General features: G+C 42.0%; 1 protein-coding gene across 3 annotated transcripts; it reads right to left on the bottom strand.

Annotated features, from left to right (window-relative positions):
* Positions 1-12,397: 12,397 nt before the first annotated feature.
* prkra (protein kinase, interferon-inducible double stranded RNA dependent activator) lies at positions 12,398-23,866 on the bottom strand. 3 transcript variants are annotated; one of them, XM_079821896.1, is made up of 8 exons: positions 23,801-23,866; positions 23,071-23,258; positions 22,902-22,983; positions 22,746-22,812; positions 20,062-20,179; positions 19,890-19,984; positions 16,066-16,228; positions 12,398-15,979 (listed from the first exon to the last, which is right to left on the bottom strand). In XM_079821896.1, exons 1-8 carry the CDS (start codon positions 23,821-23,823, stop codon positions 15,822-15,824), a joined length of 894 nt encoding a protein of 297 aa, XP_079678022.1. In that variant the 5' UTR covers positions 23,824-23,866; the 3' UTR covers positions 12,398-15,821. The 3 variants fall into 3 exon arrangements, with proteins under 3 accessions (XP_079678022.1, XP_079678023.1, XP_079678024.1); XM_079821897.1 differs by having other exon boundaries at positions 23,500-23,846; XM_079821898.1 differs by lacking the exon at positions 23,801-23,866 and adding an exon at positions 23,422-23,477.
* Positions 23,867-25,576: the final 1,710 nt, after the last annotated feature.

The raw sequence follows: 25,576 nt of genomic DNA, 5'->3' as shown, positions 1-25,576 counted from the left end.
CACCTCTGAAATTGTCTTATTACATTTTATCTCTCTGTCTCTGAATAAAACCAAGTTATAAATTATATTTATTAGTTATATTTATTAATTAGTTATATATTAATTTAATAGTAATTCAGTTATTCAGTGAACTTGTAAATAATAAATTGCAATTCAGCATTACAAAGGTAATTGTGCCTAAACGCTTACCTAAACCATGGTGACTCAACGGTTGACAAATATATATATATATATATATATATATATATATATATATATATATATATATATATATATATATATATATATATATATATATATATATATATATATATATATATATATATATATATATATATATATGCCTTTCACTATAAATCTGATATAAGCCCTGAGGCACTCTGTGCTGTAGCAAATGTTTTGTCAAATTGCTAGTGCAGCCTCCTTTGCATGTTATTAACTTTTCACGTGTTACATTTTGCTTCATTATCATTCATTCTTTGGAAATGAATCCATACTTGTGACTTTCTCTTCGCTATGCTGGTGGTCAACGAGAAAATATCTGACGCAAAACCGTAAATGTGTAGCGCGAGGGCTTTCAGTGCTGAACTGCGTTGCCCTCCTGGAAGCGGCAGGCAACGTAATTAATATTCATGATGAGGTGAGCCAGGGTTGCCAGGTTTTCACAACAAAACCCGCACAATTGCACAATCGTTTCAACCCGCGGACATGAAACACAGCCCGCGGCAACAGTGGAAAACGGGAAAATCACGGAGTTGGCAACACTGGCTGTCACTCGCTATGAAAGGATACGCTTCCAGCGCTTCGCACACACATTGCACCAGAACCGTTTTCGGAACCGAAACTTAGGAATTTCGCGCGGTTCTGGTATTTTTCAAAAATCAGTTTCGGTTCTGCATAAGAACCGGTTCTCGGTTCCCAACCCTACTTATCACAATTCATTATTTTACAGCACGTGTTTTGAAATAATACGCATTTAATTTCGTATCACATCACATGTATTGGGGTGTACAATAGTGATGATGATGTGATGTGGAGTACCATTCATTCACATTAATAATTGCATGACAATTTGTAAGATTATTATTATTATGATTTGTATTATTAATGACGCTTATTGCTATTTAGAAGAAGAATGTCATTATTATTATTATTATTATTTATTTTATTATTATTTAAAAGAAGAAGAATGTCATTTTTATTATTTTGTCAGTCTGAATTATGTTCAGTCCCAGTCCGTGCGCAGCTGCCGGGCCTAACTGGAGGAATACATATGCCTACAAATCAAATGCTTTGGTAAAGTCACACAAATTAAACATTGAAGTTCATGTTGCACAAAAATAAACACTGAAGTTTATAATTACTTATTCGCACAGGATTAGTATATGCGGGGAGCTCTGGTGATTTGTAATAATTGCAGAGAATGTCTGTGATCTTAGTCCCGTGCGAATCGGCCATGTCTGTAATATGTAAAGTAAAATTTCCCCCGCGAATACCTACCATATTTCAGCGAACACCGAGGTGATAATATTAGTCCCGTGCGAATCGGCATCTATTTGGCCGGGATTAGGCGGATCGTATATAATTTTTTCAAGGTTTTTGTGCCCTGTGAGCATTTCTATCTTTATCTTTCACGAAGAATGGAGCTAGGCTGCATATGTGCACCGTTATGAATTCCCGTGCGGCCGCGCGGATTAGGCTACCACTTTCACTTTAGAATGAGCACAATTTGGGAGTAAATTGCTTGAATGGTGTGTTTAATATTATTCTTAATGAAAAACACTTTGAAAACTGAATCTTCCGTCGTATATTATTATATTGCTCAGTTACGTTTTTAATTGCGTCTATTCTCTAACTGAACGAAATTATTTGTATTACTAGCCTATAAAACAATCAAAATGATATCGATACGACTGTTTATAATTTCATATAGCTATATAACGAAAAAACATTTTCAAGTAACATCATATCCGGGAGATAGTCAGTAAATTCGAGTAAAATCACAGCTTATCCCGTGCGAATGCGCCACGCAAAATTCAGATGTGGGGGAGTCATTTCTAAATCACACGAGGTCCCCAGATAATAGCGTACTTATCCCGTGCGAATAGGGCTTTATTTGTTGTTGTTGTTGTTTTTACAGTGGGTCATAATAGCATATCTTTGTCAGTGCGTTTTGTGGTGTTAGGAATTGTTTTTCTGCGCATTTTCGCACTAACTCAAAACATGCGTACACCACCTCCTGAGCTGGCGTAGGATTTGAGCGCGCCGTACGCCAACGTCCATATTGATAAATCTCAAAGTCACCGTGGTTTTGGGTGTACGCTGGAAAATTGGTGTACGCACTTTTGATAAATGAGGGCCAGTGGGTGCACCTATAAGCCTGTATCCTATTTTTCCTATTTTCTGGCGGGTTGTTTTCCCGCGCTGTCTGCGGATGTGACGTCACCACCGCTGCGAGAGCGAGCAGAAAATAAGAGCAGTTCTGTTTTTTGGCCACAGGTGTCAGACGCGAGTTTAAATTTCAGAAAAACGCATATAGCCCCTTTAATGCAGTTGTAATTTTTCAGAGTAAATGATTTAATTTGATTGGTAACAGCCCTATAGTGTCCTTTTATAAAAGTAAAAAAAGCCCCCAGGGTAAATATCACAGATGTCAAAGCCGATAGAACACTGATAAGAATATTGCTTTAGAATAAATTATATTTACACCACTCCAGACAAGCAACTTCTTTTTTTACTTGGACTAGGGTTAATGTCGAGCCCTGCATCTGCAGATTCTAGCTTTTGTGATGTCACATTGCACAGGCCCCGCCCACAACTGCTGACAGACTCCGCCCTATTAGCATAGACCCCGCCCACCATGAGCTGTACACAGTCCGTCATGTTTATCTCCTCGCCAGAGCAAGTATGTGTTCTTATTAAAGCTACTGAAGTTACTCAGTCGAGAGCAGTGAGTGATTTCCTGTTTGTCTTCTGTTGTTTGATTCAGATTTACAACATGGTATAATAAATGATCTGTGGGGTGAAACTTCACAGGCACATTCTGGCGACACCTGAGACTTAAATTACATCTTGTAAAAAGGGGCATAACAGGTGCCCTTTAAGATATTTGTAATGAAAGCTGAGAGGTTTCATCCCTCCATTGAAAGTCCAGGTAATCAAAACTTAAAAGATCCAAAAGGGGCGTCATTTAGGCGACGCTTTACACGATGAACAGATTTAATTTAGTCTTTTATTCTCCTCTAAACAATGATTGACACACGTACATGGAGCACATCAAATATAGTAAACACAGAAGCTGATGCACGGGAAACAATGAGGTTTGTTCTAGTGGTAAAAGATCCGAAAAGGTCATAAAGGCTTGGTAAAAGTAATCCGAAATCTCTCAGGTTTCAGTAAAAATATCTTCATTTGTGTTTCGAAGGTGAACCAAAGCCTTATGGTTAAAGGGTTACTTCAGAGATTAGCTTTGTATCAGTAGAAACCCAGTAGTATATTCCAATGGGAGTGGCTTCATTGAAGCAAGTGCATTCTGGGAGTTGTTGTCTTTCATCCGCATGAGACAAAAATACATTTTCTGTCTTTTCTCAGTCTAGAAGGCACCAAATTCAAAAATAATTTCACATTTCTTCTACATAAATGACCCAGTTTAAATACACATTCATCTTCCCAGCGCTGAAGTGCTCCTTTAACAACCTGAGGGTGAGCAAATGATGACAGAATTTCCATTTTGGGTTGAACTATCCCTGTAGTGCATATACACTCAACTCATGAGCGCTCTCTGCTGGCCTTTCAGTGCTACTACATACTATGTACACACTGCACAGTACCCTATACTATATCATGTAGTGTGCATCATCGCCTCTTGTTTAATTCAGTTCAGTCCAGTTTTCATCTCGGATATAAATGTTACATTTTGAATAAAAAATTGAGTAAATACTAATTCAAGGAGAAGTTAAAAATCAGGGTTGACATTTGCAGTTCATCTGTCACAGAAATGGAAAGTGAAGTCAGGCGCAATGCATCATGGGATAGGTCATGCTTAGTGCTTGTGTTGCATACTGCATTGCTGAATTCAGAACCGCATACTATCACACCTCTCGCCTATAAAGATATGATAGAATTAGTGAACGCTGTAGTTCTGAATGACAGCCGTTAGATAGACATGCTGAAGAGTAGTGCACTCTGGGTAATACACTAACACACACTGTTTCTGCTCTACTCATTAGTTGATTAAACTTCTAAAACTTAAGCTATTTCTGCATAGACTGCACTAAAAATTAAGATGAAAACTAGATCTCACTTCCTGAATTAAGCATGTGGGCTGAATACGTTTTGAATTGTTTAGTATTGCTCAATGCATTGTGTTTTCCACATTTTTAAAACACAGTATACACTGATCCGGCATAACATTATGAAGTGAATAACACTGATGATCTCTTCATCTCCTGTTAGTGGGTGGGATATATTAGGCAGCAAGTGAACATTTTGTCCTCAAGAGTTGATGTGTTGAAGCAGGAAAAATGGGCAAGCGTAAGGATTTGAGTGAGTTTGACAAGGGCCAGATTGTGACGGCTAGACGACTGGATCAGAGCATCTCCAGAACTGCAGCTCTTGTGGGCTGTTCCCGGCCTGCAGTGGTCAGTCTCTATCAAAAGTGCTCTGAGGAAGAACCAGTGGAGAACCGGCCACAGGGTCATGAAGGACCAGTGGAGAACCGGCCACAGGGTCATGAAGGACCAGTGGAGAACCGGCCACAGGGTCATGGAGGACCAGTGGAGAACCGGCCACAGGGTCATGGAGGACCAGTGGAGAACCGGCCACAGGGTCATGAAGGACCAGTGGAGAACCGGCCACAGGGTCATGAAGGACCAGTGGAGAACCGGCCACAGGGTCATGGAGGACCAGTGGAGAACCGGCCACAGGGTCATGAAGGACCAGTGGAGAACCGGCCACAGGGTCATGGGCGGCCGAGGCTCATTGATGCCCGTGTGGTCCGATCAAACAGACGAGCTACTGGAGCTCAAACTGCTCAAGAAGTTAATGCTGGTTCTGATAGAAAGGTGTCAGAATACACAGAGCATCTCAGTTTGTTGTGTATGGGGCGGCACAGCCGCTGACCAGTGCCCATGCTGACCCCTGACCCCGCCCAAAGCACCAACAGTGGCACTGAGCATCAGAACTGGACCACGGAGCAATGGAAGAAGGAGGCCTGGTCTGATGATCACATGTTCTTCTACATCACGTGGATGGCCGGGTGTGTGTGTGTGGCTTACCTGGGGAACACATGGCACAGGTGCATTATGGGAAGAAGGCGAGCCAGCGGAGGCAGTGATGCTTTGGGCAATGTTCTGCTGGGAAACCTTGGGTCCTCCATCATGTGGATGTTACTTTGACACGCACCACCTCAGCATTGCTGAGACCATGTCCAGCCTTTCATGGAGACGGTATTCCCTGTGTCTGTGGCTCTTTCAGCAGATCATGCGCCGCCACAAAGCACAAATGCTTCAGGAACGGTTTGAGGAGCACAACAACGAGTTTGAGGTGTTGACTTGGCCTCCAAATTCCCCAAATCTCAATCCAATCGAGCATCTGTGGGATGAGCTGAACAAACAAGTTCAATCCATGGAGGCCCCACCTCTCAATGTACAGGACTTAAAGGATCTGCTGCTAACATCTTGGTGCCAGATACCACAGCACACCTTCAGGGGTCTAGAGGAGTCCATGCCTTGACGGGTCAGGGCTGTTTTGGCAGCAAAAGAGGAACACAATATTAGGTCATAATGTTATGCCTGGTGGGTGTAGTATACAGTGATCTACTGGACCTCATTCATCAAACGTTCAAACAAAATCATTCTTGCGTTCAATTTGACCGAGCAGATCTGAATGTTTCACTTCGTTTTAATTTCTTAGATAATCATAAAGAAGTGTTTTTATTTTGTGAAATGTCGTCAGTAGGTTTGAGAAAAACAGTGTCAGTGACAGATGACCTCCGCCATTAGTAGAGCCGCACGTCTTCACTCACTGTGCCTTAACACATATTAAACCATATCAACACACCGAGCACAGTCCACACACACACACTCCATCCATGAAACGCCGTCTTCACACAGGTGTGCATCTACAAGACTTCATTTATTTGTGATTCTTGTGTTTTCTGTCCAGTGGACGTGGAGAGGCTGGACTGTCTGAATGTTTCTGAGCTGAAGCTTGCTGAGATTAGCCTAAGGTCCTGTTAGTTTCCCACCATTGCATGAACACACGCCCCAGCCTGCCAGTGATCTCTGATGCCTTATGTCCTCTTTAATGGTGTCCTGATGCCCCTGAGGCGTCCTGCACTGTGTGTGGGAGCTTCTGTCCTGTGGTCAGCTTTCCTCTGAAGAAGTGCAATTGTAGGACGACGACATCTCTCTCCGTTCACAGCTGCTCGACTGCTCTTTCTCCTGCTCCACACCTGCTGTTTCACATTTAAATACATCATAAGAAATACATATTTATGTTCTAAGCCATGATGTGTATCCCGTGTCCATTATTTATGATCAATCTCATTATAAAACCAGAATCTCTCTTAAATTAAAGAGGCCGGCCATTAGTCAAACACACTCAGCACATCATCAGTTCATTATTGGGCAAAGTCAATGAATTCTGCTTTTTGACTTTTGTTATTATCATACATTGTAATTGTCCAGGCTGTCCAGATATATTTAATAATAGTTTTGGCATAGCCTATTATTATTTCTTAAAAATATTTGGTTTGGTTATTTTAATGGTCCACTTTAGACATTCTACTAACTATAAGCAAAGACTTTATTATATTCATATAAACTGTGCACTCTGATTATTTATGAATGGGAGAGAAAGTACGATCAATGCACAATATGGCAATCGATGATTAGTAAAGTCTTCGCAGCCCCGGTTGCTATAGAAACAGGCCGTGTTCTGAGACGAGCGTGCGCATGCGCAGCTTTGTCCAGCCTGAAAATGCGTTTTTTTTTTTTTTTTACATGATTCAAGCATTTAGAAACAACATTTATGAGACAGTTGTCAGATTTCATTGGTGATTTCAAATACGAAATTTCATCGTATGCTTGGCAAACAGTTTTGGAGAATTTGATGTTTCCCCATTCAAAGAGAAAGGAGCTGCACTTGCATGACCGAGAGGCGTTTCCAAAATGGCCGCCGAGCGAAGTGACTTGTCTTAAAGGGACTTTAACCTTAAAATAACTTTGCAACTACGTCAACGAACTATTATTAGTAGTACTTCCGTTCCTTGATTCTGATTGGTCAATAGCTGTGTTTTATTCAAGATAAAACACGGCTATGACTGCTTCACCCAATGATTCTGTGTAGCTGCACAACAGCCTTAGCACCTTGTGTTTGTTCTCATTGATACTGTTCATTGGAGCTTATATTATTGTGTGATAGAGAGTACAGGTGCTTCTCAATAACCCCGGCTCGTTTCCTCACTCCTCCATCCTCCATCCTATGAACCGGAAACCGATGGAGCTCAGCCATCTTGCAGGACATCTCAACTCTTCCTGAGGAGTCATGAGCGAGGATGCACAGGTGAAGCCTTTGCGGAAGTGTTTTATCGACTAAAGGAAGGAAGCTAGGAAAGGAAACGAGGAAGCCTGACCCTACCTGAGCCTGTGCACGTTGTGTCCGAGCACAACCCGACACATTAACTGTAATTATGAGCCCGATTTAAACCCGACCATTTTTTTTTATACATGTAGACGTTCTGATGAGAATGAGCGAAGTGGAGCGATGTGATGCTCAGCTCTATAATCCGCTCTATGCCATGAACCGCTTATGATCCGCTCAAATCCCGCTCAGACATGACATTTCTCTGTACTGTAGCTACTATACCTGTTGTAGCCATTAAACAATGTATTTTGTTTCATATTTATGTTTAAATATTATGATGTTATTTTTAAATTTCATCTCGGCTATATTGATTGTGAAACGATGCCAATATGTCAGAAGACAGAAATGATTTTGAACACCTCATTAAGTTTTGTTTTGTAGAAAGCCTTTCTTTAAAGTGGATTTCGTTTTGTATAAATTGTATCTTAATTTTAATCAATGTTGCATCAGCCAATTGCCTGGATTTAATAAATAAGAAGCAAATAGACTATAGCAGACAATAATCGTGACATGAAGGCGCCAGAGCGATAACGATTGCTCTTGAACATGTCTCATAAATAAACCCAAACTCAGCAGCGACTGCCTCAGACATGAGGAATATGTGTATAGAAAGCTTGAAATGTCCACTTTTAAACAAAACAATTAGAACGAAAAGAAATAGTTAAGCAATGTGCAGTGTGTGGCGTCTCAGAGCGGTCCTGCGCGCTCCATCACTGCATGTGCTGTGAGTTTAACACACACTTAGACTAATCCTGACTTGTGCAACTTTGTACACATTGGTTTCTTAGTTGTAGTATTAGTTCTTACTTTGCTAAAAATATATATTATTTCTGATTATGGCTTCAGCCACGCTCCTAAGCTGTTAATTCCCTGTAAACTACAGCTTCACGGGACTTATTGCTTTAATTTAGGTTAGTGTTCTGGGCTGTGTTTCCCAAAAGTTGATCGTAGAACAATTGCCTCCAGTGGTCTCTACGATCAACTTAGGCTTACCATGTTTTTGGGAAGAGTAAAGACCTGTACACACCCGGACGAATATCGCGTGCGTTTTTCGGCGCGTCTTGAGTGTTCACACCCAAGCGATTTCCACTGGCGATGCGGCGAGTGAACGTGCACATTCAGTAGATGATGCGCTCCCGGTACACAAAGTGGTGCTCCGGCACTTTACGCTTCTGACACTCGCTCGTCACACAGAAGGAGAAGAGAGAGTATTTACGTGCTTGCCAAAACCACAGATATATTATGTCTATGGCCAAAACCATTCACACACTTTTTGCTAACTGGCAAGCAGCATTAGCAGCTCATCTTCTTCTTTGTCTACTTACTTCCTCTTCGTTGTATCAGTGTGTGCTCGGCAAGACCGTTTTGTGCTTGAGCGCCACCAAGTGGTGTTTTACTGTAACTTCAGCAGCTCCAGCCACGTGAACTAAAGCGCCAATCTCATTGGTCGGCCAGTTTTTAACGCGCCGCGTCAAAACAAAAAAACGAACAAGGCATTTTTTTTTTAAATGACGCTTTTACGCCTGGCGTTTTGCGCGTCGGTGTGAACCCTCACATTGGCGCCCTTTGTTTAGTCACAAGGCGTTAAACGTCGGCGATTAAACGCGCGCGAAAATCGTCCCGGTGTGAACAGGCCTTAATTCTTTATTAAACTGGATGTCTATTAAAATATGGCTACAGCAAGTCCAATACTCCAACACAACATTCAGGAATCTCCAGAAGGAATGTTCACACTTAAAAAATGCTTTTATTACTTATTACATGATTCCATAAAATGATACGTGAAAGCCATAGATGAGAACAACTAACCACATATTAAAGTATAGACCTATCAATATCACACTCTGATAACTTCCTAAATCACAAACAGTAACACACACACCAGCGGTGGATCTTGCTCAATTGTCGTAAGTTTTGGCTTATCTTGCGCTGGCTAATGTTACACAGCACCATGCAAAAATAACGGTTTACAGTAACAGATGCGACTGCTAATGTGGCATTCACAGACACGACAGATTTATTCTGTGTGTTGAATGGCCAGTTTGCGTGATCAACAACATTCAGTGGCACGAGCCACTCAAATACAGATGTGCCACCAACTGACTACATTTGAAAAATATGACCAATTTGTAAATGCGTTCACTAAATAAGGCTCTTTATTCAGGATTTGATGTCACAATTACGTCAGTATAGCAGCTGTCAGTCACTGCTGGAGGTGCCACAACATTGCCAATAAACATCCAGATCCACTGGCTTCTCTGAATGAACCGCAAGTCTCTCGCATTCACAGAAAATAACTTACACCTGCGGTGGATACATTATTATGACCACTAGACGGCCGCACACCATCATGAAAAACTTCTGGTTCATGTCAAAGGGATAGTTCACCCAAAAATGAAACCCATCATCGACTCACCCTCACGTCGTTCCTCCATTGACGGCTACACAACTACCACGATCATAAAGATCGAGAAACTGATCCATGTCGAGCGGTTTACTCCAATCTTCTGAAGAGACTCGATCGCTTTATATGATGAACAGATTTAATCAAGGCTTTCATTCACATTCATCAACTCACACATCAGTTGTGGAAGACACTTCAGCAAGAGCCAATGAGGTTCATTCTCGTGTAACGCAGCACGTTTGAGCTTCCTCAAGAGCCAATGAGGTTCATTCTCGTGTAACGCAGCACGTTTGAACTTCCTCAAGAGCCAATGAGGTTCATTCTTGTGTTACGCAGCACGTTTGAGCTTCCTCAAGAGCCAATGAGGTTCATTCTGGTGTTACGCAGCACGTTTGAGCTTCCTCAAGAGCCAATGAGGTTCATTCTGGTGTTACGCAGCACGTTTGAGCTTCCTCAAGAACCAATGAGGTTCATTCTCGTGTTACGCAGCACGTTTGAGCTTCCTCAAGAACCAATGAGGTTCATTCTGGTGTTACGCAGCACGTTTGAGCTTCCTCAAGAGCCAATGAGGTTCATTCTGGTGTTACGCCACACGTTTGAGCTTCCTCAAGAACCAATGAGGTTCATTCTGGCGTTACGCCACACGTTTGAGCTTCCTCAAGAACCAATGAGGTTCATTCTGGTGTTACGCAGCACGTTTGAGCTTCCTCAAGAGCCAATGAGGTTCATTCTGGCGTTACGCCACACGTTTGAGCTTCCTCAAGAACCAATGAGGTTCATTCTGGCGTTACGCCACACGTTTGAGCTTCCTCAAGAACCAATGAGGTTCATTCTGGTGTAACGCAGCACGTTTGAACTTCCTCAAGAGCCAATGAGGTTCATTCTGGTGTAACGCAGCACGTTTGAACTTCCTCAAGAGCCAATGAGGTTCATTCTGGTGTTACGCCGCACGTTTGAGCTTCCTCAAGAGCCAATGAGGTTCATTCTCGTGTAACGCAGCACGTTTGAGCTTCCTCAAGAGCCAATGAGGTTCATTCTGGCGTTACGCAGCACGTTTGAGCTTCCTCAAGAGCCAATGAGGTTCATTCTGGTGTTACGCCACACGTTTGAGCTTCAGCAAGAGCCAATGAGGTTCATTCTGGCGTTACGCAGCACGTTTGAGCTTCAGCAAGAGCCAATGAGGTTCATTCTGGCATTACGCAGCACGTTTGAGCTTCCTCAAGAACCAATGAGGTTCATTCTGGCGTTACGCCACACGTTTGAGCTTCAGCAAGAGCCAATGAGGTTCATTCTGGCGTTACGCAGCACGTTTGAGCTTCCTCAAGAACCAATGAGGTTCATTCTGGTGTTACGCAGCACGTTTGAGCTTCCTCAAGAGCCAATGAGGTTCATTCTCGTGTTACGCAGCACGTTTGAGCTTCCGCAAGAACCAATGAGGTTCATTCTCGTGTTACGCCACACGTTTGAGCTTCCTCAAGAACCAATGAGGTTCATTCTGGTGTTACGCCACACGTTTGAGCTTCCTCAAGAGCCAATGAGGTTCATTCTGGTGTTACGCCACACGTTTGAGCTTCCGCAAGAACCAATGAGGTTCATTCTGGTGTTACGCCACACGTTCGAGCTTCCTCAAGAACCAATGAGGTTCATTCTGGTGTAACGCAGCACGTTTGAGCTTCCTCAAGAGCCAATGAGGTTCATTCTGGTGTAACGCAGCACGTTTGAGCTTCCTCAAGAACCAATGAGGTTCATTCTGGTGTAACGCAGCACGTTTGAGCTTCCTCAAGAGCCAATGAGGTTCATTCTGGTGTTACGCAGCACGTTTGAGCTTCCTCAAGAACCAATGAGGTTCATTCTCGTGTTACGCAGCACGTTTGAGCTTCCTCAAGAACCAATGAGGTTCATTCTGGCGTTACGCCACACGTTTGAGCTTCCGCAAGAACCAATGAGGTTCATTCTGGCGTTACGCCACACGTTTGAGCTTCCTCAAGAGCCAATGAGGTTCATTCTGGCGTTACGCCACACGTTTGAGCTTCCTCAAGAACCAATGAGGTTCTTTCTGGCGTTACGCCACACGTTTGAGCTTCCTCAAGAACCAATGAGGTTCATTCTGGCGTTACGCCACACGTTTGAGCTTCCTCAAGAACCAATGAGGTTCATTCTGGTGTAACGCAGCACGTTTGAACTTCCTCAAGAGCCAATGAGGTTCATTCTGGTGTAACGCAGCACGTTTGAACTTCCTCAAGAGCCAATGAGGTTCATTCTGGTGTTACGCCGCACGTTTGAGCTTCCTCAAGAGCCAATGAGGTTCATTCTCGTGTAACGCAGCACGTTTGAGCTTCCTCAAGAGCCAATGAGGTTCATTCTGGCGTTACGCAGCACGTTTGAGCTTCAGCAAGAGCCAATGAGGTTCATTCTGGCATTACGCAGCACATTTGAGCTTCCTCAAGAACCAATGAGGTTCATTCTGGCGTTACGCCACACGTTTGAGCTTCAGCAAGAGCCAATGAGGTTCATTCTGGCGTTACGCAGCACGTTTGAGCTTCCTCAAGAACCAATGAGGTTCATTCTGGTGTTACGCAGCACGTTTGAGCTTCCTCAAGAGCCAATGAGGTTCATTCTCGTGTTACGCAGCACGTTTGAGCTTCCGCAAGAACCAATGAGGTTCATTCTCGTGTTACGCCACACGTTTGAGCTTCCGCAAGAACCAATGAGGTTCATTCTGGCGTTACGCCACACGTTCGAGCTTCCTCAAGAACCAATGAGGTTCATTCTGGCGTTACGCCACACGTTTGAGCTTCCTCAAGAACCAATGAGGTTCATTCTGGCGTTACGCCACACGTTTGAGCTTCCTCAAGAACCAATGAGGTTCATTCTGGCGTTACGCCACACGTTTGAGCTTCCTCAAGAACCAATGAGGTTCATTCTGGCGTTACGCCACACGTTTGAGCTTCCTCAAGAACCAATGAGGTTCGTTCTGGCGTTACGCCACACGTTTGAGCTTCCTCAAGAACCAATGAGGTTCGTTCTGGCGTTACGCCACACGTTTGAGCTTCCTCAAGAACCAATGAGGTTCATTCTGGCGTTACGCCACACGTTTGAGCTTCCTCAAGAACCAATGAGGTTCATTCTGGCGTTACGCCACACGTTTGAGCTTCCTCAAGAACCAATGAGGTTCATTCTGGCGTTACGCCACACGTTTGAGCTTCCTCAAGAACCAATGAGGTTCATTCTGGCGTTACGCCACACGTTTGAGCTTCCTCAAGAACCAATGAGGTTCGTTCTGGCGTTACGCCACACGTTTGAGCTTCCTCAAGAACCAATGAGGTTCATTCTGGCGTTACGCCACACGTTTGAGCTTCCTCAAGAACCAATGAGGTTCGTTCTGGCGTTACGCCACACGTTCGAGCTTCCTCAAGAACCAATGAGGTTCATTCTGGCGTTACGCCACACGTTCGAGCTTCCGCAAGAACCAATGAGGTTCATTCTGGCGTTACGCCACACGTTCGAGCTTCCGCAAGAACCAATGAGGTTCATTCTGGCGTTACGCCACACGTTTGAGCTTCCTCAAGAACCAATGAGGTTCATTCTGGCGTTACGCCACACGTTTGAGCTTCCTCAAGAACCAATGAGGTTCATTCTGGCGTTACGCCACACGTTTGAGCTTCCTCAAGAACCAATGAGGTTCGTTCTGGCGTTACGCCACACGTTTGAGCTTCCTCAAGAACCAATGAGGTTCATTCTGGCATTACGTCACACGTTTGAGCTTCCTCAAGAGCCAATGAGGTTCGTTCTGGCGTTACGCCACACGTTTGAGCTTCCGCAAGAGCCAATGAGGTTCATTCTCATGTTACGCCACACGTTTGAGCTTCCTCAAGAGCCAATGAGGTTCATTCTCGTGTTACGCAGCACGTTTGAGCTTCCGCAAGAACCAATGAGGTTCATTCTCATGTTACGCCACACGTTTGAGCTTCCTCAAGAGCCAATGAGGTTCATTCTCGTGTTATGCAGCACGTTTGAGCTTCCGCAAGAGCCAATGAGGTTCATTCTGGCGTTACGCAGCACGTTTGAGCTTCCTCAAGAACCAATGAGGTTCATTCTGGTGTTACGCAGCACGTTTGAGCTTCCTCAAGAACCAATGAGGTTCATTCTCGTGTTACGCCACACGTTCGAGCTTCCTCAAGAACCAATGAGGTTCATTCTCGTGTTACGCCACACGTTCGAGCTTCCTCAAGAGCCAATGAGGTTCATTCTGGCGTTACGCCACACGTTCGAGCTTCCTCAAGAACCAATGAGGTTCATTCTGGCGTTACGCCACACGTTTGAGCTTCCTCAAGAACCAATGAGGTTCATTCTGGCGTTACGCCACACGTTTGAGCTTCCTCAAGAACCAATGAGGTTCGTTCTGGCGTTACGCCACACGTTTGAGCTTCCGCAAGAGCCAATGAGGTTCATTCTGGCGTTACGCCACACGTTTGAGCTTCCTCAAGAGCCAATGAAGTTCATTCTCGTGTTACGCCACACGTTTGAGCTTCCTCAAGAACCAATGAGGTTCGTTCTGGCGTTACGCCACACGTTTGAGCTTCCGCAAGAGCCAATGAGGTTCATTCTGGCGTTACACCACACGTTTGAGCTTCCTCAAGAACCAATGAGGTTCATTCTCGTGTTACGCCACACGTTTGAGCTTCCTCAAGAACCAATGAGGTTCATTCTGGCGTTACGCCACACGTTTGAGCTTCCTCAAGAACCAATGAGGTTCATTCTGGCATTACGCCACACGTTTGAGCTTCCTCAAGAACCAATGAGGTTCGTTCTGGCGTTACGCCACACGTTTGAGCTTCCGCAAGAACCAATGAGGTTCATTCTGGTGTTACGCCACACGTTTGAGCTTCCTCAAGAACCAATGAGGTTCATTCTGGCGTTACGCCACACGTTTGAGCTTCCGCAAGAGCCAATGAGGTTAATTCTGGTGTAACGCCACACGTTTGAGCTTCCTCAAGAACCAATGAGGTTCATTCTCACAAGACGTTTGTTCTCGCGTGTCAAACAGGTTCGATTACGCTTCGGTTTCTGTTCGCTTATTAATGTTTATTTATATAAAACCCTAAATTTAATCTGTTCATCATATAAAGCAATCGATTCTGAAACTTATGACTAAACCGATGGATTATTTGTTAAGATTTACAAACTTTTCAAAGCATCAAAGTGGAATTTGCGTAGCTATCATTGGAGGGTCAGAAATCTCTCAATCACATTAAAGCATCTTCGTTTGTTTTTCCGAAGATAAACGAAAGTCTTGCAGGTTTGGAATGACATGAGGGTGAGTAAAAGACAATTTTCATTTTTGGGTGAACCAACCCTTTAACACAAATAACACATTGAAAACACACTGTAAACCTATTAATATGGTGTTTACAATGGCTTTATGAAGCAAAAAAAGACATTGGTCAGGTTTCATGAAGAGGCAAACACTGTCTTTCAGTTCATCTGACTGAATACAGTTTGAGGTTCAGCGTAAATAAATTACTATTTGGATGTAAATGAAACAATTTGCTTCATCCAAGAATAAACTCAGGGTTGTGACCCAGAAATTGATTTATTTTCTGCATAGAGCCGTGTCTCTTACAGCAGAATGTGTGGGTTGGCTGCAGTGCTCGTGTGAAACAGACCCGGGTCAGTCGCTCCGCAGCCGCTTCAGGGGTCAGAACGTGCAGGTCTGCTCTTGGAGTTCTGCATCACCAACATAATGTGCACGCTGGTTCCAGACATGTTGTTAGTGTTTATTAGCGACCATCTTGATGTACTGCAGGGCGTTGTGTGCCGCGGCGTTGTGGGCGTTACTGCTGGTCATCCCAGAGCCGTGGCACACCGTCACCGGCCTGGTGGACAGCTCCACCAAACACTGGTACTGCCCATTCACTGTCAGCTCGTCTGCAAAACACACACACACATATCTAACATTCCCAGCACTGATGACACAAAACAACACAGGAACAAAGTGAGGAACATGAACGTACCGATGTCTATGTAGGCGACCTGGAAGCCCAGCTCCAGAGAGACCTCCAGCAGCATCTGAATGTAGTCTGTGTTTGGGATGCTGAGAGGCGTCCTCTTCAGGAGGGAAATCTTCTCCCCCATCGACTGCCGGAAGCTTTCCACATACACGCGAGCAGGTGGACTCTGGGGACGCAGGGGACAGCGGTTCATGACTGGACATCTGATCTGATTTAAATCCCTAATCATCTTAAGTACAATCGCGAGCATATTGACGAGAGTGTGCACCTCGTGACTTGATGGTGATGATTCAATGGCAAAATAATTCCTCATGCTGAAATATTGATGCAACGGCTTGCAAATGCAAGTCAAATTCTATTTAAAAGGGTTTTCTTCAACTTCAGGCACTTTGATGTTCCAGGGGCTGGTTTATCTTTGTTACATGAAGGTCACAGTCTTTTTGTCATTTACTTTTGCTACTTAAATGTGTAGATCTTATCGTTTTATCCTTGTCCCAGAGCCAGATCTTCAATTCTAAACTATGCAAATTCATCATGAAGACCGAACGATTTCAGAGGAAACTGCAGGGGTTCTTGAGTTGATGAAAAGCTAATTAATTACATCATAAAAATGTTAAATTAAGATAAAGACACGCTGCATGTTTCAGAGTGAAGCGTGGCACTGTGTTCTTCATTCATTGTGATTAATTGGTGATATTGGCAAATAAGACATGTTCCTAGGTCAACAATATATATTTTTTTGATCCTGGAACAACATTCTTGTCTAAAAAATTGTGTCCTAACCAGGGCTTGACATTAACAGCCGCCATTTGCGGTGGATTTCAGCTGTGGCGTGTCACACAGTCACTCCCACAAGCCACTTTGGCAGGTTAAATTGTATTGTGGTCTTCTCATAAGGCATCTGTTATAATCGCATTGTGCATTATAACCAATCACTTGTGATTCTGTTGAGCTTATGAATATAATGTCTAGTAGGGGTGTAACGGTACACGTATTCGTATTGAACCGTTTCGGTACAGGGCTTTCGGTTCGGTGCACTGTAACTTTAACAGTTAACAGTCGACTTGTTGTAAGCACGGAACTAACTTCAATCCGAGTTCCCACACGAACATATTAAGTATTCAGTCCATTTTATCACGAAATTCAAACGATAAATGCAGTTTTGACGCTCTTTAATGTGACGTGAATGTATAGACGCGTCAGTTCATCTTCAAGCGGCAGCGCGCGTAAACGCGATAATCTCTTCCAAAAGAACAACACACCTTAAGAGATGTTATTTTATGTTTGAGGATACATTGAACTTGTATGAAATGTATCATATGTGGTGTAATTGCTCAATCGGTGTTTCAATGGTGGAAAGACAATAAAACAGCTTGTAAACAATGTAATGTAGCATCACATTTACCTCAGGCAGTCATTCAGAGTCCACAGCTGTTAACTCACTAGAGAGATTAACTCTTTCACTAAATATATGACCTATATTAGCCGGTATATTCATTATATTCTACTTAACCTGTTAGTGATGTCTTGTTTATTTAATGTATGTTTAAATAAATCTGTCATGAAAATGACAGCCACTGTGTATGAATGATTATATTTCAACAACGAATTGGAGAAAAAAAAATTATTATTAGATTTAGAAGTTAATGCAAAAACTGCCTTATGTGAAGCTTGAGCTAAAAATAAATAGCAACTGAATTTAGGCTAATAATGTGGGCTCTGTTGTTAATCTTTAATAGCAATGTGTAAGTAAGGGCTCCCTATAAAGTTTACAGCATTATCTTTAAGAAACTTTTAGTTATAATTTAATTAATTTAAGGACAGACACTATTTTTTTCAGTAAACCACTATTGAATAAAAATAAATAAAAATAAATTTTGTAAAACTGCTGTACCGAACCGTCAGTTTTGTGTACCGCTACACCCCTAATGTCTAATAATGAGAGGCGTTCAAGATTAGTCAGAGTTTTGTTCACTCACTGAAATCTGCGCTCTCATCATAAACAACACAGCAGAGATGTGCGTGCGATGTTCGCAGGAGATTCATTCATCATACAGTGTTTTTATTCTATATGTCGTTCCAAACCCGTAAGACCTTCATGTTCGAGACACATATAAAGATATTTCTGATGAAATCCGAGAGCTCTGATCCCTCCATAGACAGATATTTAATTATCACTCAAGTCCCAGAAAGGCAGTAAAAACATAATTTAAAAGGTCATGTGACTCCAGTGGTTCAACCTTAATGTTATGAAGCCACAAGAATACCTTTTGTGCACAAAATACAAACACAAATAACGCCTTTATTCAACAACCTCTTCACAGCTGTGTCAGTCACGTAGTGTAAACAGTCCCGAGATGAACGAAGACCTTACGGGTGTGGAACGACATTAATGACAGGATTTTCATTTTTGGGTGAACTATCCCTTTAATAAAATAAACTGTCACATGAAAATATGGATGTGTATTTCACTAGCTAGCTACTGTATGGGCTCATTCACACAATATGCTAGATTTAAATATGTCATAGCTGATTGAACACTGGATGAAAATACTGCTTGAGAATTAATTATATTTACACCAAAAAAATCTATCTGTTAGTGTTTCTTTGTCTAGATTAGAGCTCTACACACAACCTTATCAGAGCTAAATAGGCCTATTTGATGATCTGTCATGTTATATATTTCATGTAGACTTGATTTGGGTGTGAACAGTGGTCATTTACATATAGACAACAACATCGTGACCAGTGAAATGCTGTGGTTAGTGACTTTGGAAAACACTAGCCAAAGAGGCCGGTGAGCAAAAATGTTAATGTCAAGCCCTGATACTGCCCATAAGTTATCGCTCAGAGGGAAACGATGGGTGAATAACACTGATGTAGCCTGGGTGTAGTGAGCATAAACTGTAAACTTGTTCCTCAAACCGGACTGGTTGATTTAGCAAAGACGCACTTGGTGAAATCATGTTCATGACTTACTGAAATCCATGCAATTAGTGAATCTTTTAAAGGGATAGTTCACCCAAAAATAAAAATTAGCCCATAATTTACTCACCCTCAAGTCATCCTAGGTGTGTATGACATTCTTCTTTCAGACGAACACAATCTGAGTTATATTACAAAAGTCCAGGCTAATCCAAGCATTAGAATTTGATTTATAGTTGCTCTGTTTTTGAAGTCCATAAAAAGTGCATCTGTCCGTCATATAACTGCTCCACGCGGCTCTGGGGTGTTAATAAAGGCCTTCTGAAGCGAATCGGTGCGTTTGTGTAAGAAAAATATCCATATTTAAAACTTTATCAAGTAAACTTTCGACCGATCGCCTTCCCTGTTCAATTTATGGAAAAAGTGTTGAAAGTTCCCCTGCCGATGGAAAGACTAACGCGATCAGGTCATGACGTCACGAACACTTCTTGAGTTTCACTTTCAACATTCAACACTTTTCCACAGAAGGAGGTCGGTCGAAAGTTTACTTGATAAAGTTTTAAATATGGATATTTTTCTTACACAAACGCGTCAATTTGCTTCAGAAGGCCTTTATTAACACCCCAGAGCCGCGTGGAGCAGTTATATGACGGACAGATGCACTTTTTATGGACTTCAAAAACAGAGCAACTATTATAAAGCTTGGATTAGCCTGGACTTTTGTAATATAACTCAGATTGTATTCGTCTGAAAGAAGAATGTTATATACACCTAGGATGACTTGAGGGTGAGTAAATCATGGGCTAGTTTTAATTTTTGGGTGAACAATCCCTTTAAGCTAATCACAAATATGTTTAGTGAAAGAATCCCAACACATCTGTGAATAGATGAATGTCACTAACCCATGTGATCTCTGGAGATCCGGACAAGCTCTGCAGTTTCCCCAGCATGCGTTCGGCCGCTGCGCGTCTGGCCTGCTTTTTGGAGCTGCCCGTCCCTGATGAGCAAAACCACATCACAGAGCATCAGACCTTCCGCACGGAGCTCAGCCGGACATCAGTGAGTGAAACGCACCTGTCTCCTCCAGTCCCTCCAGCCGGCAGGTGACGGTGAACTCCTTCATGTGGTCCGGCCCCGCCTCCAAACACACCACATACTCCGGCAGACACCACACCCTCTGCATGGCCAGCTCCTGACACACCACATGACACGGTTTAAAGTCACCATGAAATCTAAATTGACCATTTTATTTACAGAATATTGCAGTATTTATTATAAATGATTTATCTGTCCACATTTTTTTTAAATACATGTTCCCTCATAATCTTTAAAGTGGGAATGAAATGGAAGTTGCACTACACTTTGCTTCTCTATTGTCCCGTAGATCCGAGTGAAACGTCTTCTCAAACAAGAACAAATGTAGGGGCGGGGCTTGATTTTGTCTGTGGGGAATTGATTGGATGGTTGTGGTTTGCTATTGGTGGATCTCAAATGTTAGTCTAGAGCCCTGCTTATTCAAAAATTTGATTTCATGGTGACTTTAATTAAAATAACATCCCCCTTGACAAAGGCGGAGCAACCTGTCAATCACATGAGATCTACCAATAGAGACAGAGCGTATTTAGGCCACGCCCACACCGGGGGGGGGGGGCAATCCAACGCTCTCCTTTGACTTTGCATTGCGTGAGGCTGCATCCTTGTCCTTTTGGACTTATAACAAAAAACACAGAACAATGTCTAAAAGCTGATATGTGACAAAGTGTACAGCAAACAAGCTAATAAACACAGAAATAAGTTTTTATAAGCTGTCAACCCAAAAAAACCGAGAGTTTAAGGAGACAAAAGTGGATAAAGGCAGTAAAACGTGACGCTTCAGCAGAAGAATGGGTACATTTGGGGATCCTGACACTCAGTATGCCTATGTGTAGGGTTGGGAACCGAGAACCGGTTCTTATGCAGAACCGAAACTGATTTTTGAAAAATACCAGAACCGCGCGAAATTCCTAAGTTTCGGTTCCGAAAACGGTTCTGGTGCAATGTGTGTGCGAAGCGCTGGAAGCGTATCCTTTCATAGCGAGTGACAGCCAGTGTTGCCAACTCCGTGATTTTCCCGTTTTCCACTGTTGCCGCGGGCTGTGTTTCATGTCCGCGGGTTGAAACGATTGTGCGGGTTTTGTTGTGAAAACCTGGCAACCCTGGCTCACCTCATCATGAATATTAATTACGTTGCCTGCCGCTTCCAGGAGGGCAACGCAGTTCAGCACTGAAAGCCCTCGCGCTATTTACGGTTTTGCGTCTGATATTTTCTCGTTGACCACCAGCATAGCGAAGAGAAAGTCACAAGTATGGATTCATTTCCAAAGAATGAATGATAATGAAGCAAAATGTAACACGTGAAAAGTTAATAACATGCAAAGGAGGCTGCACTAGCAATTTGACAAAACATTTGCTACAGCACAGAGTGCCTCAGGGCTTATACCAGATTTATAGTGTAAGGCCTATATATATATATATATATGTATGTCAACCGTTGAGTCACCATGGTTTAGGTAAGCGTTTAGGCACAATTACCTTTGTAATGCTGAATTGCAATTTATTATTTACAAGTTCACTGAATAACTGAATTACTATTAAATTAATATATAACTAATTAATAAATATAACTAATAAATATAATTTATAACTTGGTTTTATTCAGAGACAGAGAGATAAAATGTAATAAGACAATTTCAGAGGTGTTCATTTGAAAAAAAATGTGTTGCAAGAATGGCTTAATTAATTCTGTAATATATGTACAGTTCAGGACTTTTTTGACATTGCCAACCTGTAAATAAATTTTAGAGCAAGTAATAAACACAAAATGGATTGTTTGAGTTGCGTATTGTGCCTTTTTCCTTTACCACTATTTGTTTAATAATTTTAATGGAACCGGAATCGTTAGGCGGAACCAGAACCGGAACCGGAACCGAAAAATTTCTCACGATTCCCAACCCTACCTATGTGTGCAGTAAATATTTTGTCCCTGTTAAGTCAAATATCCAAAAGTCAGTTTTATATATTATATTTCCTGTCGCTGATTATGTTCCCCTCTAGTCGCCGTAGTTATCAGTGTAATATAACGTGTCGCGCTCTGTCTCAATGGCCTGTATCCACTTTTTTGTCCTTAAACGCTCGTTTTTTGGGTCAATAGCTTATAAAAACTTCTGGGCTTTTGGTTGTGGGTTTTGTTTAGCTTGTTTGCTGTACACTTTGTCACATATCAGCTTTTAGACGTTGTTCTGTTTTTTAGCTAGAAGTCCGAAATGACAAGGATGCCGCTTCACGCAGTGCAAAGTCAATGGAGAGCGTTGGATTGTTTTCCCCCCCGGTGGGCGTGGCCTTCAGATTATGACGCGTGTCGCTCGGTCTCTATAGCAAACCACAACCATCCAATCAATTCCCCACAGACAAAATCAAGCCCGCCCTACATTTGTTCTTGTTTGAGAAGCCGTTTCACTCAGAAAGGATGATCGCAAATTCCTTTTCAATCTAACTTTAAATACTGACAAACACGTCCGAAATTGCATACTGTCTGAATTTGAACTTACTTTGCGATCGTTAAAAAAGTACGTTCTATATAGTATGAATGAAATTCGGACATACTATGTTGGCAATGGCATACTGTTTTCCTCACACTAGGAGGTATTTGAATTCGGACGTAGCAATACTGTTTCCCATGATAACTATAATTGTTGTGCTTCAGATGAAGAGCTTGATACCTGCAGTACTCCCACAGGATTGGTCCCATCCCCGGCTTCAGGAGAAAGGCCATTGTCTCTCTGACCACTGTGAAAGATTCAGAACATTTGGATCAGTGTGAACTGAAGTGAGTGATATATAATAGTTTGTATCGCTCTCTACAGTGTGTGTTTTACTTTGGATGGGGGTCTCGTTTCAATAATTTTAAGGCGGCTTCTGCAGCTTCATGTTTAGCCGCCTTTTTAGTGGATCCTTGCCCTTTAAGAACAAAAAGATTATCTATTAAAGTACACTATATTATACTCATACCATTTATAATAATCAAGTAAATAAAAGATGCGTGACCTTTGCATGAGACGTCTCCAATGGTGACGGTGAACACGAAAGAAGGCTGGTGCGCGTCTCCGTCAGCGTGAGTGTGTAAGAGCTCGTACTCGGGCGCGCTCCCGATTTTGATGCCATACTCGTGCAGGATCTGGATTGGTGTTTTATCCGGACAGCAGACGCGTGGATGAGCCATGGCGACACTGGGACTAGAACAAAATGGTGTTACTACCTCGACATAATAAAGAGCGAACCAAACGAAAGGACACAAACAGCCCAAAAACATATACAATGTAAACAACAACACATCCTGCCCATTAAAACCAGTCTGGCTCCCAACCGCTGCAGATATTACATTAAACAGACACGTACGTGTTGGGATACAACAATCGTTATACATATATGTAGAAGAAAGAAGAAAAGCTTGTGTTAAATGTAAGGGCTCCTTACTGAGAATCAGCCATTATTGCTACCCGTATGCCGCTTCTACTTTGATTGGCAGAAGCACTGGCCAATAGAATTCTTCTATACTGACTAAGCCCCGCCCCCCAAACAGTACTCGCCAGAGCCCCTCCCCCAGGAGAAGCCGACAAGCTAAGCTCAAATGCGTAACGTTGCGGAGGAGGCTAGAATGTGCCCTTCCTGATTGAAAGTCAATGGAATAGACTGCTTGGACATCTCATCACATTATAAACTGACGCCTGTCCGCTAATCTTTAACGGTATTTGTATAAATGTATGGCAAATGTTACCCGTTTTGCGCAGAAGTTGCCATCTTCTCTTTCAATGAGAATCTCCGACTCCGCCTCTCATTCGTTTGTGTTGGTTGTAACCATCCGGATTCAGATTTAAAGGGACAGTTCACCCAAAAATGAAAATTCTGTCATCATTTACTCATCCTCAAGTTGTTCCAACCTGTTATGAATATGAGTAGATAATGACAGAATTGTTCATTTTTAGATAAACTATAAACTATCTCTTTAACCTTTATTTTGGTTTGGTAAAAGGGAGCTACGCAGTGCATTAGTAACAACATCATACACGTATGTAATCAAAAGTAAAATATCTCAAATAAACAATAACCGTACTATGGAGTCTGTATTTAAAACACATACAAAAGTATTTGCTACACTGTTTTTGTCCTTGTGTGGTTTCTGGTGGAATTCCCTGCAGTGAATTGTAAAATGTTTTCACTTCATTTTAAAGACTTTTAAAACCATTATGAATGAAATTTAAGACCTATATCATAACATCAAAAATACCTACAAAGGAAATGCAGTCACAAATTTGGACTTGCAAAGTAAATTATTGAAAAACTTTTTACGACCAATGATATTTGACCCACTCACTTTTATCGTCTCTAATTCAGCACATGTCTGTTTACCTACCCCTAACCGATAAACACTTATTATTAAACACATGTTCTTTATTTCCACTTTTCTCATATTTTCTTCATTTTTATTGAAAATAAATGCCTTTCCGATCTGATATGTAATGGGAAAAGGGAGAAGAGTGAGTCCAGCAAAAAGGCGGATTCGAACTGCGAGTCAATTTGCGTCAAAACTTGATGCCATGCATCTTACCCCTACAGTACTGCTGCTCGCGATGATGTGGTGATTTCCGTAATTTTGTCTTTCCTAACCAGACGTTTAGCAAACAACGCCGTATATTTGTACTAAATGTAAATGCATCTACTCCAGTAAAAAAAAAAATGTATAAATCGAATTAGAGCGGCTCTTCTGTCGGACAACATCTCCAGAGCGCTGCACACCATCATATGACTAGTAAGTCAAAGTCCAAATAACAGTATTTGCTGTCCTAACTTAATTGACATAAGTACCAATGTAGAACATTATATAGAAACTGTGTCTGAACATAACTGTGTAGAACATTATATAGAAACTGTGTCTATTCCTCGTTTAGTGAGGTCAAACATTAAATCTACTGTAAGATCTAGGAAAAATCTAATTGTGATTAAACCAGAAAATCTCAATATTAGTGAACAAAACCAATTTTGTACTAACTTAATTGACATAAGTACCAATGTAGAACATTATATAGAAACTGTGTCTATTCCTCGTTTAGTGAGGTCAAACATTAAATCTACTGTAGGATCTAGGAAAAATCTAATTGTGATTAAACCAGAAAATCTCAATATTAGTGAACAAAAACAATTTCTAAAACTAGGTCTTCTAAACATTAGATCGCTCACACCTAAGGCGGTTATTGTAAATGAAATGGTCACAGATAATAGTTTCGATGTACTTTGCCTTACTGAAACCTGGCTTAAGCCAAATGATTATTTCGGTCTAAATGAGTCTACTCCGCCAGGATACTGTTATAAGCATGAGCCCCGTCTGATTGGTCGTGGCGGCGGTGTTGCAACAATCTATAGAGATATTCTTAATGTTACCCAGAAAACAGGTCACAGGTTTAATTCATTTGAAGTACTAGTGCTAAATGTCACGCTATTAGATGTAAGAAAGAAATCTGTATTATCTCTAGCCTTAGCTACTGTATATAGACCT

This window comes from Gobio gobio (assembly GCF_949357685.1).
Source record: "Gobio gobio genome assembly, chromosome: 7".
Lineage (NCBI taxonomy): Eukaryota > Metazoa > Chordata > Actinopteri > Cypriniformes > Gobionidae > Gobio > Gobio gobio.
This window is presented reverse-complemented; position numbering and strand designations above follow the sequence as displayed.